This window comes from Temnothorax longispinosus, chromosome 2, assembly GCF_030848805.1.
Source record: "Temnothorax longispinosus isolate EJ_2023e chromosome 2, Tlon_JGU_v1, whole genome shotgun sequence".
Classification (NCBI taxonomy): domain Eukaryota; kingdom Metazoa; phylum Arthropoda; class Insecta; order Hymenoptera; family Formicidae; genus Temnothorax; species Temnothorax longispinosus.
This window is the reverse complement of record NC_092359.1, coordinates 7067379-7081339: the sequence shown is the minus strand read 5'-3', so window position 1 is coordinate 7081339 and position 13961 is coordinate 7067379. Positions and strand designations below refer to the sequence as shown.

The 13961-nt window shown below is 42.0% G+C and overlaps 1 protein-coding gene across 5 annotated transcripts in view; it reads left to right on the top strand.

Annotated features, from left to right (window-relative positions):
• Eip74ef (Ecdysone-induced protein E74) overlaps positions 1 to 13961 on the top strand; it is a 182553-nt gene that overhangs the window by 57034 nt on the left and 111558 nt on the right. For 4 of the 5 annotated variants that reach the window (XM_071769991.1, XM_071769989.1, XM_071769988.1 and 1 more), the window contains 3 exons: positions 87 to 379; positions 765 to 1011; positions 1256 to 1357. In XM_071769991.1, the coding sequence (XP_071626092.1) occupies positions 239 to 379; positions 765 to 1011; positions 1256 to 1357 (490 nt within the window). In that variant the 5' untranslated portion in view covers positions 87 to 238. The remainder of the gene's footprint in view (positions 1 to 86; positions 380 to 764; positions 1012 to 1255; positions 1358 to 13961) is intronic. The other variant, XM_071769993.1, reaches the window with a different exon arrangement.

Here is a 13961-nt window from a genome sequence, read left to right as displayed (position 1 = left end):
CGCGCGGGGGAAACCACTTTGAGTTTAGAGTTAATCACGTGTAATTTTTATGGTGCGCACAATCTAATCATGAATTCTGCTTTCAGGTGAACAATAGCGCGTAGAAAAGGAAGAACCCGAGCCACCTGGGTGCGGCATAGGCGGAAGGCGAAAGAGGCGGGGAAGTCTCGGAGGTGGTTTTAGATGTTAGAAGGCGCGGGGGTGGCTAAAGTGGCCCCGCCGCCGGGTACGGGTCCCGATGCCGGTCCCCGTATCGCAAATACCCACATTAACCTCCACCCTCGTGCCCAAGGAGGAATCAAACATGCCTTTCATAGACGACGAACTATTCTGGTACTCTGACAATGACGGAAAGATGGATCTATCCCAGTGCCTTCAGGTGAGTGACTAACGGATTTAGAATTAGCATTCTAGAATTCGGGATTCAAAGAGATGCCCGCGATATTCGTGAAACTTGATAGATCGCGCGATGTGATACCTAGAATATATATAATTTGAATTTCATTGCAATAAAGAATAGAATTTTGGATGAGTGAAGCTTGAAGAGATTTGTGTGAAACTTGATTTAGAGTTTGTTAATTTACAAAATATAGAACTTAAATTGCATAAGATATCCGAGATGTAAAATGTATATGAATTATTATTTATTATAGAATATATTTATACACGGTAGTAAAATAATGTCTACAATCACACAGATATATATTATCCAGATAAGAAAATTCATCGAAGTGATCTCAATCTTTGATTTTCTGTGTTTTCAGCAGAGCAACACAGGCCAATCAGTTGAGTTTCCGATGGAGCTAAGTGCTTTGGTAGGGACGCCGACGGCATCGAACGTGCCGACGGAGGAAGGCGCGGGTATGTCCGGTGTCACAGGGGAGGAACTTTTCGATCCCCTGGACTTCCTACGGGAACTCGAGGCAGAGGCCAGCCAACCCACCTCCACCACAACGCCTTCCTACAAGAGACAGAGGCACAACATCGCCGCTGCGAATCCTCTATTAGCAGGTGAATTGATCTATCCACTGTTGATCTATCCAAACAAACTTGCATAGCTTCATAAAAACCAGATAATAGAGCATAAAGAAAATTTTCCACTATTATAGACGCGCGTAAAATGCAATTGGATAATTTTCGTATGCAGCTATGCAAAGTCTGGATTGACTCTTACTGCATTACCGTATGTTTTTCATATCAACAATATTCTCTTTTTGCAATGTACATTAATTGCGTCTTAATATTATGTGTCTAGAAAAATTAGCAGCGCCTTCGACACAAGGGTCTCCAACTTCCATCCCTTATGCCTCAAGGGCGGAAATTAAGACGGAGAACATCCAACCCGAGACGAATAAAGGTAAGTGATAAATACGTTGATTTGCATCTATTTTGCTTTAACGTGCATCGATATGGCAGGAAAATACAGCACATATCGACGATGCGAATTTTCTGTATTACCGACATCAAATCAGCGGTCGGTAATGTACATTTCGTGGGTACTTTTGTACCGAGTAATCCGTACAACCTTCTTTATCTTCGAGCGATCAAATCGGCGCGTATCTCGGTCGGTCAAGTCGCTTTCCGTGCGTGCCGGGAATTTCAATCGCGCATCGCTGAAAGGAAAACCGGCCAAGGTCCCGTGAATCGCAAGCAGACATCCGCGTTAGCGATCGCGTGTGTGAGACTCGCGTACAGTGACTTGAGGAAAAAAAAAGAATGTGTACACATCCATGCGTGTGCGTGCGGTGGCCCAATTCTTATAATTTACAGTCGTGTAGTAATGTGGTACGCGCGCGAGTGCATTTTCGCGCTTATTTCGCGACTTTGCTCTGACAAACGTGGACACATCCGCAAAAATGGCGCTGTTTCACGCAGCGTTATCGAACAGCGTGCGTAATGAAAACGTCTCGGCGAACCTTGTTCACACTTGTGCATACACGCATTTTGCGTAGATATATTATGGCTTTATTTTCAAGTGATAACGATCTTTTGTCTAACAATAAGTCGGCTATGCCGAATAATAATAATTAAAAAAAAAATTTATCAGCAGAAGTGATACCTATATAATAATTTGTTCAGAAATTGCGAAATATGTCTCTAAATATCTTTTTAAACTCTTTAACTGCTGAATATTTCGACGAATGTAATTTTGACGTTTTAAATATCATATTACTTAAACGACAAATAAATTCGTTCGTAACAGTTTATTGCATATGACTAAAAAAGGTGTAATAATTAAAGAAACAATTGAAGGAGTAAAAGCCATAGTGGTGTAAGTCAAATTTTTTTAAATATTGACTTACATCACTATGGCTTTTACCCCTCCAATTAATAAGAGGTCAGAATTATTACTTTTTTTTAATATTTTTAAAATTTATATAAATAAAATTTTAATTTCCAACGATATAATTTCTATCTTACAAATAAACACACATATATATTTCTGCACATTTAATGAATTTTATAAGCATCAATTCACAGAACGTGTATGCACGATAGCTCGATATTTGTAAATAAATAAACGTATAATATGAATACGGATTAAATACCTAAATCTCCTAGATTCTATACATTCTAAATTTTACAGAGAGCGTAATTTCTGCAATTCTAATCTTCTTAAATGCTAAATTATAGAGATTGAGAGATAAATACTAAATTATAGATTTCACAGATTTTGTGATCCACTGACTTTAAAGCTTAAAACATAAATAGAATAACAACGCTATGAGATACCTTAATAAAGTTTAAAAATGCAAGAAATCTGATGTTGGATTTACAGGGTTTTTTTCATTTAAGGATTTTTATCGTTTTGCACTCGGGATTTGATCGTCGATTGGCCATTCAGATTTTTTATACGTCAATTTCGACGCGCGGGTTTTGTCGAACTTTTGACGAGGCGGAGGAGCCTCGCAATTTCGTCCTGACCGCAGGCCGCGACGAGTAATTACGAGCCGTTAGAACACGAATTGAAATGGGTGCTCATCGTTGTTCTTTTCACATTTTTAGAAAGCGGTTGGAAAGTGAGAAACGAAACTTTCTAACAAAACTATTACAAATACAGTTCGAAATCTGCACCCCAATGTTATATCAAATTTAAATCAAATTGCAATAAAGCTAGAATGTACGAAAGCGGCAATACTTTTGCTTTTCACGCCAATAGTAATTTTCTCCATGAGAACCGAAGTTGAATGCTTGACCACTTGACGATTGCGGTTTTTTTTTCGAAAGAAGAAAGAAAGGGAAAGAAAGAACGCGAAAAGAATCTTTCACTTTTCAGTAAACGCAATAAATTTTATTAAAAATAAAATTATACTAATTGTGATAACAACAAAAAGATGAAAGAAATAAATTTTATTTGGATATCAAATTATCTTAAATTACTTGATGAGAAATAGTTAATTTTTATGAATAGAAAAAATACATTGATTCTTATATATTTCACGAGAATTACATCGTTGAATTACACGTTTATATTACACAAAATAGTTTAAAAGAGCAATTTAAAAAATCGCTTACAAAGTTTCCGTTGCGTATCGAATATGAAGCACGATGCATTTTAGAAATTAATTTACATTTTTGTGTTTATTGAAGTATCCACGATTTACATTTCACGCGCGTGCGAGCCAACTCGCTTTAAGTCCTACTTGAAACTGCGTTTTTAATCGAGACGCGAAAGCGGCTTAATCGGATGTAGTTTATTAAGGATGTCCCGCGTGTTATCCGGCAGATTTCGATTGCGATACCTGGTGAACTCGTTAGACGAGCGAGCGGGAGGAAAGCGAGCGTATGGCGCTAAATTTACGCTAGTTTTCTGGCGTGCGTCTTCGACATAAGCATCACTTTCACCGAGCACTCGATGCGTAACGCGCGCGCAAAAAGCGGTTTTTCGCCTCGATTCGCTGCCGTTACATGCTCGATCGAGCGGTCGCGCGCGCATGTCGGAGGGATTTTCATTTCTGAACGCGTGCGTGCGATTTGCTAACGTTTTCGTCTTCACGCGTCATCTTTTCCCTCTCAATCGTCCCGAGGTGACGGCGAAGAAAACGCCGCGCCGGCAAGCGCAGCTCGTGAAAACAAAAGTAGGGCAGAAGAAAGTAATCTCGCGTTAAACATCGGAACGCGAATAACTATATAATTCACTTTCGGCTCGTTCCGTTACGGGAGCGACCATCGGCTCGGTGCAACATGCACATTTCTTCAGGCGACTTTCCCGATTTATTAGACTGCGATCGGGGCGGAACGACCAAAGGCCTGATGCCTGCCCGAACTCTCTTGAACGAATCCGTTTGAACGGGTCCTAATCCCGTGTTTCAAACTTTGCCAAACATTTCGCAAATCCTGGATTTCTCAACTCCAACTTCTTTACGAGCGTCGAATCTTACGGGTTCTCGTTGATCCTCGATTCCAAATTCCAAAGAGACCTGGATTTGATTTCGTATTACACGGAACCTCAGATCTACGATTTTTCACTTCGAATTCTCTATCCCGCATTCACGTATACTAACAAATTCTTAAATTCCTGGATTCTATATCGATTTCAAATTTTACTACAAGGAGAGACTCGATTACCCTAATTTCTATACAGATGTTAATCTTCGCGGTCGCGGCGTGTGACGGAAGTTCCGTGATCTCCTCCGAATTCTATCGCCTACAAGATTCTACACCCCGGGTCCCCCTACGGATTCACGGATTCCGGGTTTCACCGATCGTAGCCTTCTCGGATTTGGGATGCCGCGGATTCCCGGTCCCGAAAACGGCCCTCCGCGTCGCGCCCTCGCCGTTGGAAACGATCCGGGGAATGGAATTCGTCTCGATAACGCGCGCGCGACGCGCGACGCGCAAGTGCATCCGTCCCCCTCGTGCATTCCCCCCTCCTTTCGTCTCCCGTCTCCTCTGCCCGCTGCATCCAGCTGTCCTCCACCCGTTCGCTGCACTTGTCGCTACCCTCGTTCCCTTGACCCTCCCCAAACACATAAATTCTCCCCGTCCGCCCGCTTCCCCTCCTTCCGTCTGTCACTGCCCGGTTAGGGCCCCACGGAAATAGATCCGAGATTCGTGCGCGCCGGCTTTCTCCGCTTCCTCGCCTAAGCGGAGAAGAAACAGGTGCACTGTAAAGATATTGCGCCGATATATCTCCCGCCGATGTATCGACTTCGCGGTCATCCGAGACACATTTGCCACGTGACCGATTAAATCCTCTCTGCGCGGAGAAAATCTTTCGCACGACCTTTAATTAACACGTGTAATTAATACGATATTTAAGATACATATCGATTTATGCTACATGTATTTTGAAGAGTGTTTTAATTAACGTAGTTATAAAGTGTGACTAATGCATTTGTAACACTATCGGTTTTGTTTTGCCAAGTAACAAGAATTTACGTTCGATAGCATTGGCGAACTTTTGCTCGTCTTTCACTTCTCTCCTTTTTCAACGATTCATATATTTTTCTCGAAAAATATGCAGGGTGTTTGAAGCGAATTAATGATGAGGGCGATCGATACTCACCGCTGCTACTCACTCATAAACTCGCTCATAAATCAATCATTAGCTAAAGGCTCAGGCCTATTTACAATAATCGTAATATGCTTTCCCATTAATGAATGCCAAGAAATATGTTTTTTTCCCCTCCGTGTCGATGTTATCGGACGTTTCAGCAGGAATTGTTCGATATTATACTTCCCAAGTATCACGCGTTAAGTAATCGCGTGGGAACGGACGGGGCAAGGGTAAATTGCGAATCTGAGAAAGAGTTTACTATGTAGTGGGTCTAAGTAATTCTATGTTAATTGCTCGATCCCTCCCTCCCCCCCCCATCTCTCGCTTCGCGGTGAGCCACACTTTAAACGGCCCCTCGTGATTCGAGCCGATAACTCGTTTTCAAGCGATTCTATACTCTCCGCTGTTCGACCTTTTACGATTTTCTGGGTTTCGCCCGCGATGTTGTTGTTTTACACAGCTGCCGCTTGCCGGTTGCGTGCTGCCAACAAATCCCACGCGACGTTGCACTTGCCACACTTTTTCTGGAATTTGCGATGCGATGCAACTGCAACTTTCTTGCGAACTTTTACTAACGTTGGGGGAGATCCCTCATCTCACAAATACGGAGACGTTCTTAGAACGTTACAATTTATTTCGATATCGAGCACTCTTATCACCGATTTATCTTCGGCATCGAATAATTACACAATATCTTAGACGATTACATTAAAAGTATTGACAGGTAAAATAATAAGTATATTAACAATATCTTAGGTCTTAAGCTAATAACCCTGGACCGGCATATATTTACTGACAATGAGTGAATTTATTTAAACGGTCGTGCATCAGTAAGTTAAGTAATTAGAAGTTGTTTTTCTCTACCATCCATTAGATATTGCAAATATAGTATCAACTTTTCTCACTCATATATATAATATCAGTTTTTTTTCTTTTTTTATAAAATATATTGGAGGGGGCTGTCAATGATTTGAAACAGAACGAATGAAAGTCTCGGTAAATTTTAGATTCAAATTGTTTTGCATTTTTCTCAATTATATTCGAACTTTTCTTCTTAAAGGAAAAAAAAAAAAGAAACGCGCTTCTAAGTTCAAACGACACGCAACGAAGCGGCGCGTTACACGGAATCGCGTGTAATGAGTAGGACTTCGAGGGATCTCGGGGCTGGTTGGGTAATCGGCTTCCTCGTATTGCCACACGCCGCGACGGTGCCACAAGGCGCACTTGTGCGTCTCTCCTTCTCCTCTCTCTCTCTCTCTCCTCCCCGTCCCTCTTTCTCTCGTATCGTTTGAAAGTGAATTCAAGATGGCCACTTTAAGAGCCGGCGCGGCGAAGTCGCGGCGCTTACGTATTCGCACTCGCATGCGTACGTGCGTGCGTGTGCGTGTGCGTGTGCGTGCGCGGTGATAGTGCACAGCCGCGTAACGAGAGTGTTGACATTTTCTACAATCAGGTCAGGGCCCCTTGGCCGAGTCCACCGGTATTACCTGTAACCCTCCTTTAAAGCGAATTCGCGCATGCGGATGTAAACAACGTTCTTTAGTAAAAACCGATCCTTCTCTTCGCTCCCTCGCCACTTTCTTCTCTCGTCTTCTCCTTGATTTCAAATTGGTATCTTTGGAGACGTCGAATTAGCATGAATAATCTGATGTACGAATAAAAGTTTTTCTTTTGCGAGACTTTTTTACAAACTTGCCTTTCATCAAGATAGGATTTTATGTAGCATATTTATATCGTACACATGGTTACCTTATCTCGTTTTATTTTATCACAATATAAACAGAAAGGAAAAATAGTAAATAAGAAAAGATGATGTTATATGACTGTCGCGTTTCCTGTTTACACAAAGCGACATCACGGGACAGCTTGGACCGAAGTAGCGCTACTCCAGTTGATCGTAAAGACGTGCCGCGGGATAAAAAGATAAGCTGGCAGGTTGCTCTAGACTGATAGAATCCCTGCAACTTTGACGAGCTCGAACTCGAAGGCCGTCCACTTAACAGGCTATGCAAGCGAACGGACCCGAGGAACCACCTGTTGAAAATCGGCCGCTTTCTGCACAAACACACATCTCGCTGTCGCTATGGAAACTGGAACGCGCGGCAGTTTATTTCGAGCGATTTTTCATGCTGCAACAATTTTGCTCAACGTCTGCCGGTGCGTTGCGACAGATAACGTTACCGCTTACACCGGCAATTTCGGTCAATCGTCGTGTTGATCAAACAGCGATTACATAAAATAGGAAAGCCGGCGGATGCTACTGGTGGATCGCAGTAATATTGATGAGCCACATTAAGGCTCATTTAGATGGGCAAACATTCAAACTATCATCGCATAAAACATTCGTGTTTCTAACTCTCAATTTGCGCGGTTCGATACGCGATAAAAAATTTAAAAAATGTACATATATATATATATATATATATATATACGATCTTATTTGATAAAGAATTTAAATTGCTAAGAGAATGTTTTTTTAGCATGGGGGAATTTCAGTCCTCCAGTCCTCTGTCGCGTGAAAAATCGGCCTGCGTTAGCTCGCTCCGAAATTAACGGCGCGAGGTGAAAATCGGTCATCCGACACGTACGAAAACATCGCGGCGTAATGTTTAGATCTCGCCGCGTCGCGTCCCTTGATGCTGACGAGCGAGTGCAGGTTCGTGCGGAAGGGGTTGACAAAAAATTCTGGGGGAACGATCCCGACTGCAGTTAAGGCGCGTTAACAGGAACACGTGCAGCCTGCCGGCCCTCCCATATCGTAATGTATCGCTTTTTAGGGAGTCGTATGCGTCGGTTTTTAGGAGCCGGGGTTGTTTACACTTGAACTTCCTCGGCAGTCCCCTTTTTTTCGGCGGCTGTCAAAGACCGTCATCCCTTTGGGAAATTCTTGAAATCGGTGTAACCGGAATTTCTCTTTATCTCTCTCTCTCTCTTTTCGACGCCGAATCGAGCTCGAGTTTAAAAAGTCTAATCGGAAATTCGTGAGAAATGCTAATCGAACCGATAAGAACGATATATGTACATGTTCGTCGAGATACGTGTACGTCTATCTGTTCTATTTATTGAGCAAATAAGAAGCGCGTGCAGAATCGCAATTTTGGTTCGCGCATCCACGGCTCGTAAAAGATGCGTTTCGGAATTTTATCGGGCTCATGCTTTTTGCAACCACGTAATTGCGTACAATCGGAAGAAATGTTAGTCGACCGATAAGAACGATATTTCTATCCTACGTCGTCGTGTCGCCGACGACGCGGCAACGACTGTTCTATTTATTACGCAAATAAAAAGCTCTGCGAATCTTATCTCCAAGAAATTAAGCACCGAATTGCAGTTAAGTAATAACGTGCAGTAATTAAGAAATCTACAGTACCTTCACTTTGCGTAGACAGAACGTTGGTCCGTGAGAAACGTTGACCAATATGAACAATAATTTCTATTGTAATACTTTACTTACTAACTAAATCCTCCAATGTCAAATAAGAATAGAGTGCTCCGAAAGATCCTATTTATTTATTTCATTCAAATGGAAGAAGTTTTCTTTTCGTTATATGAAAACAAAATAATTTATTTTATCATTTTTGTCTGCACGACTTAATTATTTTTATTTATCCTCTATACGTTATTTATTGATCGTGCAAATATGAAGGTACCTCCGTGCTGGAGATCGCGAGAAACTCGAGTCGCGTTTATCAGATCGCACGTAGTCGAGATGTTGAGCGGAGCTCTCGCGGAAGTCTCCAAGGCTCGTCCATTGTGTCGATACCCGGCTTCCTTCCCTCTTTTTCGTTTAAAAATAAAACTCGCGGCGCGGTCGACAATGCGTGCCGGTGCGCCTCGGTAATAATTAAGTCTCGAAGGACGCGCGGGCCGGTAACCTTAATTCCCACGAGCGGCGCGCTCCGTACCTACTCGCGTCGTGTGTCGTCGTCGTGGTGCTCGTAGTCGTCTCTCGACTTCTGGCTGGTGTTTTCTCAGTAAAAATGCATTTCCGCGAGGCGGTCTCTCACCGACGCTCTCGTCACTACTCGCTTGCTTTTCACAGGGGGAGAGACCATGCGTGGTAACGCAGGGGCAGGAAACGGAAAGCGGGGCGGAGGGAGAAGGAAATTCGTTATGCCCAAGGACTAATTTCTCGGCTCTCTTCCCAGAGGCACGCTACTTGAAAGGCATAGGACGATTTCCGAATCGCGGCGCGAATAGATATGCAAATCTGACCTTAATCCTGGCACGTGCAGCGTGATCGATTACAACCAAGTTTTTACCTTCGATAATAAGCATCGAAGTAGTAGAAAAATAAAAATTATACAGAAAAGAAAGTTGGAAGAAAATATCTAACTCAGGGATAATAAGAATATGAACACAATCCTCAGGAATCGCAATAGATAGAGCCAGTACATAGAAAAAGAGTAAATTTCGGGATTATTTCAAAACTCTCTCTTTCTTTTTCTCTCTCTTGGACGAATTAGCTAATTGTCCCTAACGATATCAGTTAAATCAGTTTACTAAATCCTGTTTATTTTTAAATTGAAAATTAAATAGGCGTGGTAAAATAAAAACCTACCGTGTGGATAGTGCTTTAAGAGCCTCCTTTATTCTCGGAGGTTTCCTATATGCCGGCAAGTAAACAGTTTCGCAAGAGTCGCGCAGCGCGAGATCGGGAATTTCCTTATACACGACTCGCCGCGTAGAAAAGGTGCATATGCATGCTCGGCTGTGCCTCGGAATTGGGTTATGGTTATACAGTTAGTGCGAGCGAGCGGGTGAGCGATCGATCGATCGATCCACGGTACAGATCGGTGGATCGCGATCTGAAGTGCAGGTGCCTTTATAAGCGCGCTTCCGCCATCATAATTGCAATTATTCGCTCTGTATGGCGATTATTCTTCGTGATTATTCGCCCCATATTTATCTTGATTAATAATTCATTAACGCGAACTGTACGAAGTCAAAAATTCCCTGTAAATAGAGCGTGCGCTTTGAGTCTCACTTGGATCAAAGATTTCTTGATAAATCTTTGATTTGATTGAAGAATCTTATAGACTCCTATAAAGAGAAACGTTCTCGGATACGTGAAGATTTGAGTTCATATATCTGTATAATTCAGTTTCTAGAGACAAAATTCTGTCAGAGCGAAGTTCAGCGGTCGAAGGTAAAGAAAGAAAAGAAAAAAGGACTCGGCTCTTATTTATTTATGTTTCGCAATTCAGCTTCAGCGAGAGTCATTAAATTTTCAATCGTTCGTCACAACTCGAAACGAACTCCCGCTCTTCTCGAAGTTCGGCTCTTCGACATTCGTTTCGGATTTGAGATACGCGGCTTTCGCTACACCCCGTATAATGGCCTCACCGATTATTGACTCCGTCGCGGAATGTAGGTCAGGTGTGTACGACCGCCGCGAATTATCTTTCCTTCTCTCTCGATTTAACGTGCGGCTCGTCGATACTAATCTGCGGAGATCGGAGACAGCGCGTTGTCGCGATTTTTTGAACGACGGGGGTATGAGGGAAACGTGATCCGAATGACCCAGTGGCTGGAAAATTCTGACGATCTTTTATGCGCACCGATAATCCGTTTTTTTTTCCGATTCGCCCAACCGCAGTATGCTAATGATCAGGATTTTCCGTCGGCAGGTGCACGTCTCATCTTCGAGTGCCACGTGTAAGCATGCATAACGCATTCTCTCGCGTTTATGTTATTACGAATCTGCAATCGACGGTCGTTCTGATGAGCTGTTGCCAGAAAAAAAACCGATGATTGCCAGTGTTCATCGTTAAATTGAGCTCACGATAGTTTAACTCTTTAAACTCTTTAAGCTCAAAATTAGTCACTAAAGCAAAGTGCGTGATTTCTATTGTGTATAATGTAAACGTACGATGAGACTGGACTTTCATATCGTTATTAGCGACTAAGATAAGAAAAAAGAGGACATAAAAAAATTCAAAGAGCTAGTTATATATCGCAATTACGTATCGCCGTAACGACTCCATTCTGTGCTAATGTCATCCAAATACCTCGCGCGATGTTTGCTGCATCATTAATAAGATTATATTCTCCGACATGCTTCATTTTCTTCGCGGGAAACGCAATAGAGGTTTAATAGCGATATTAGATGAAGTTAAAAATTGAGAATTTCTGACAAACCGAGATCTCCCATGAGACGCGCGTCTCGCGTAGCAACAGAAAACGAGTTTCCATCCTCGGCGTCGAGATGCATCTCACGCGGATATCTCCCCCTCACCCTTGGGAACGCACATCCCGTATGAAGTCATGAAATTTTATAAAGCCCGTGTTTTTCGCAGACGCGTGGCGAAAAAAATTGTGCCCCGGGGAGAGAGAGAAAGAGAGAGAGAAAAAGAAAAAAAAATCTCGCGTACGAATTCGGCAAGATGACATGACGAGGAGACGCCATCAACGTGCGTGCGTGTGCGTCGCGATTACACACGCGTGTGTATCACGCGGTATCACCGCTCGCCGGGGGCGGTCATGGGGAGAGAGAGAGAGAGAGGAAGGGAAGAAATATACGTGTACGGCGGCAACGCAACAGTTTAGAGTGAGGTGTTACGTCAGTGAAAGTGTTATGCCAATGTGGGCCGAGGCTAACCTGTGGAGCCCTGTCTCCGCGCGTACGTGCGTCGCGTTTGTGTACGTGCGGGGTACACGAAACTCCCGTGTAACGTATGCAGGTACGTATCGACGGCTCCGCACCCCGCTCGATCCCCTCACCCCCAAGGCCCCGCCGATAATCGAGATTGGATCGTAATAGGAACACGCGCCGGAAGTCTCGCGCTCGAGGAAATTCCTCGGCTGCTCGAGTTATGCGAGTACTGCAGTCGGTGTTACGGCGCACACCGAAAAAAGGTCCCGCTAAATTCGAACGGGTCGACAGTTTCGCTTTGCGCAAAAAGAAGGGCGAATTTTGTTGGTAAAATTGTTTTGTAAATTGCATCAAAATAATTGGCAGACGTGAAGAGTAACGTGTTTTATTTAGTGTAATATAATAGGTACGTGCATTTACATTGTTGAATAAGAAATTATAACTTATTGTAAAATTATAACTTAGTAAGTTGCATGTTACTTGGTATTCGCTGGATATATTTGATTTTATTAAATATACATATTTTTTTCATAAATCGCGTACTACTCGGATTGTGGATTGACACAATTTAATTGTTTGGAATAAATCTGTCGCTCTAGACCATGCGAATAACCGGAAAGATACGATAATAATTTCTGGTCTTATATATATTGTATTAATTGTATTAATAATAGTAAAATAATAGGAGATTGAAAAATGTATTTGTAACGAATTTATAATATATATTTCGTATAATATTACGTACGATACATATTTTTTTTCATAAATTCTATGCGGTAAAAAGTCAGGGTCGACGTGCCCTTTATAATGACACCGTAGATTACATTCGTTTTCCCGATCAATTGATTATTCGCGAGTATTGTTAGGTCGTCCGATGACGTCTTTTCTCGGGTATGCCAGGTCCCGGCGATATAATGGAATGTAATTGCCTTGTACGTGGGACGTATCGATTGCACGATGCGAATTGAAACAGGATGCAGATCCTCGACGTGTTCCTGTTCTTCTTCGTTAACAGAACTACCACAACAATTAGAACCTTTCTGGTGAGATCGTTATTGAGTATTAAAGGTACATTTTTTAAAATTATTGTAGGTGACGGTTAAAGAGATTTTTTTTTTCAGTCAAACTTCAGGAATAAATAGTTCACAGAATATTTCTTTGGATAATTTTAAACGAAGCTTTATTAAACGTAAAGGCAAATTTGCGATGAATAGTACCTCATTAAACTTTTGTGAAAGAGATAACAATTCAACAAGATCTCATATATTACATATGAAACATAATGATTATCTTAATGTTAATAATTTGACGATGAAGAAATTCTCGGAGTGTCGTAAACGTTCGATTAGAAAGACAAGCATGCATTTTGCAAGTGCCTATATAATAGTATAATAATCTTGTAATATCGACATGTATGAGCCGCGCATCTTATCGTTAGAATTACAGTATTAATTGCGTCTGTCTCTCCCATTTGGATACACCATTTCTTCTTCATCAACCGAGAGATATGCCTGCGGTCACACTAATTTGTGGAGCAATTTTTTTTTTTAGATATAGACTTAAGTCGTCAAGATAATCAGTCATCTGATTTTTCCGTGCGGAATAATTTTGCGAGCGAAATTTGCGGAGCTTACGAAATGTCCCTCGACGATTTTCATGCGAGGAAACGTGGAAATGTATGTCACGCTGGCACACGCGTAATTTCCATAAAATGACTCTGACGAGGCTTTAAAAAAAGTTTTCCTCGCGTAACGATGATTATTTGAATAGTCGAATCGAATTCGTTTCGACGATTTCTAATCAGATATCTGAAAATTTCTTCCGCTTTTTAATCAATATGCATTATATAAATCCATTAAAAATTTA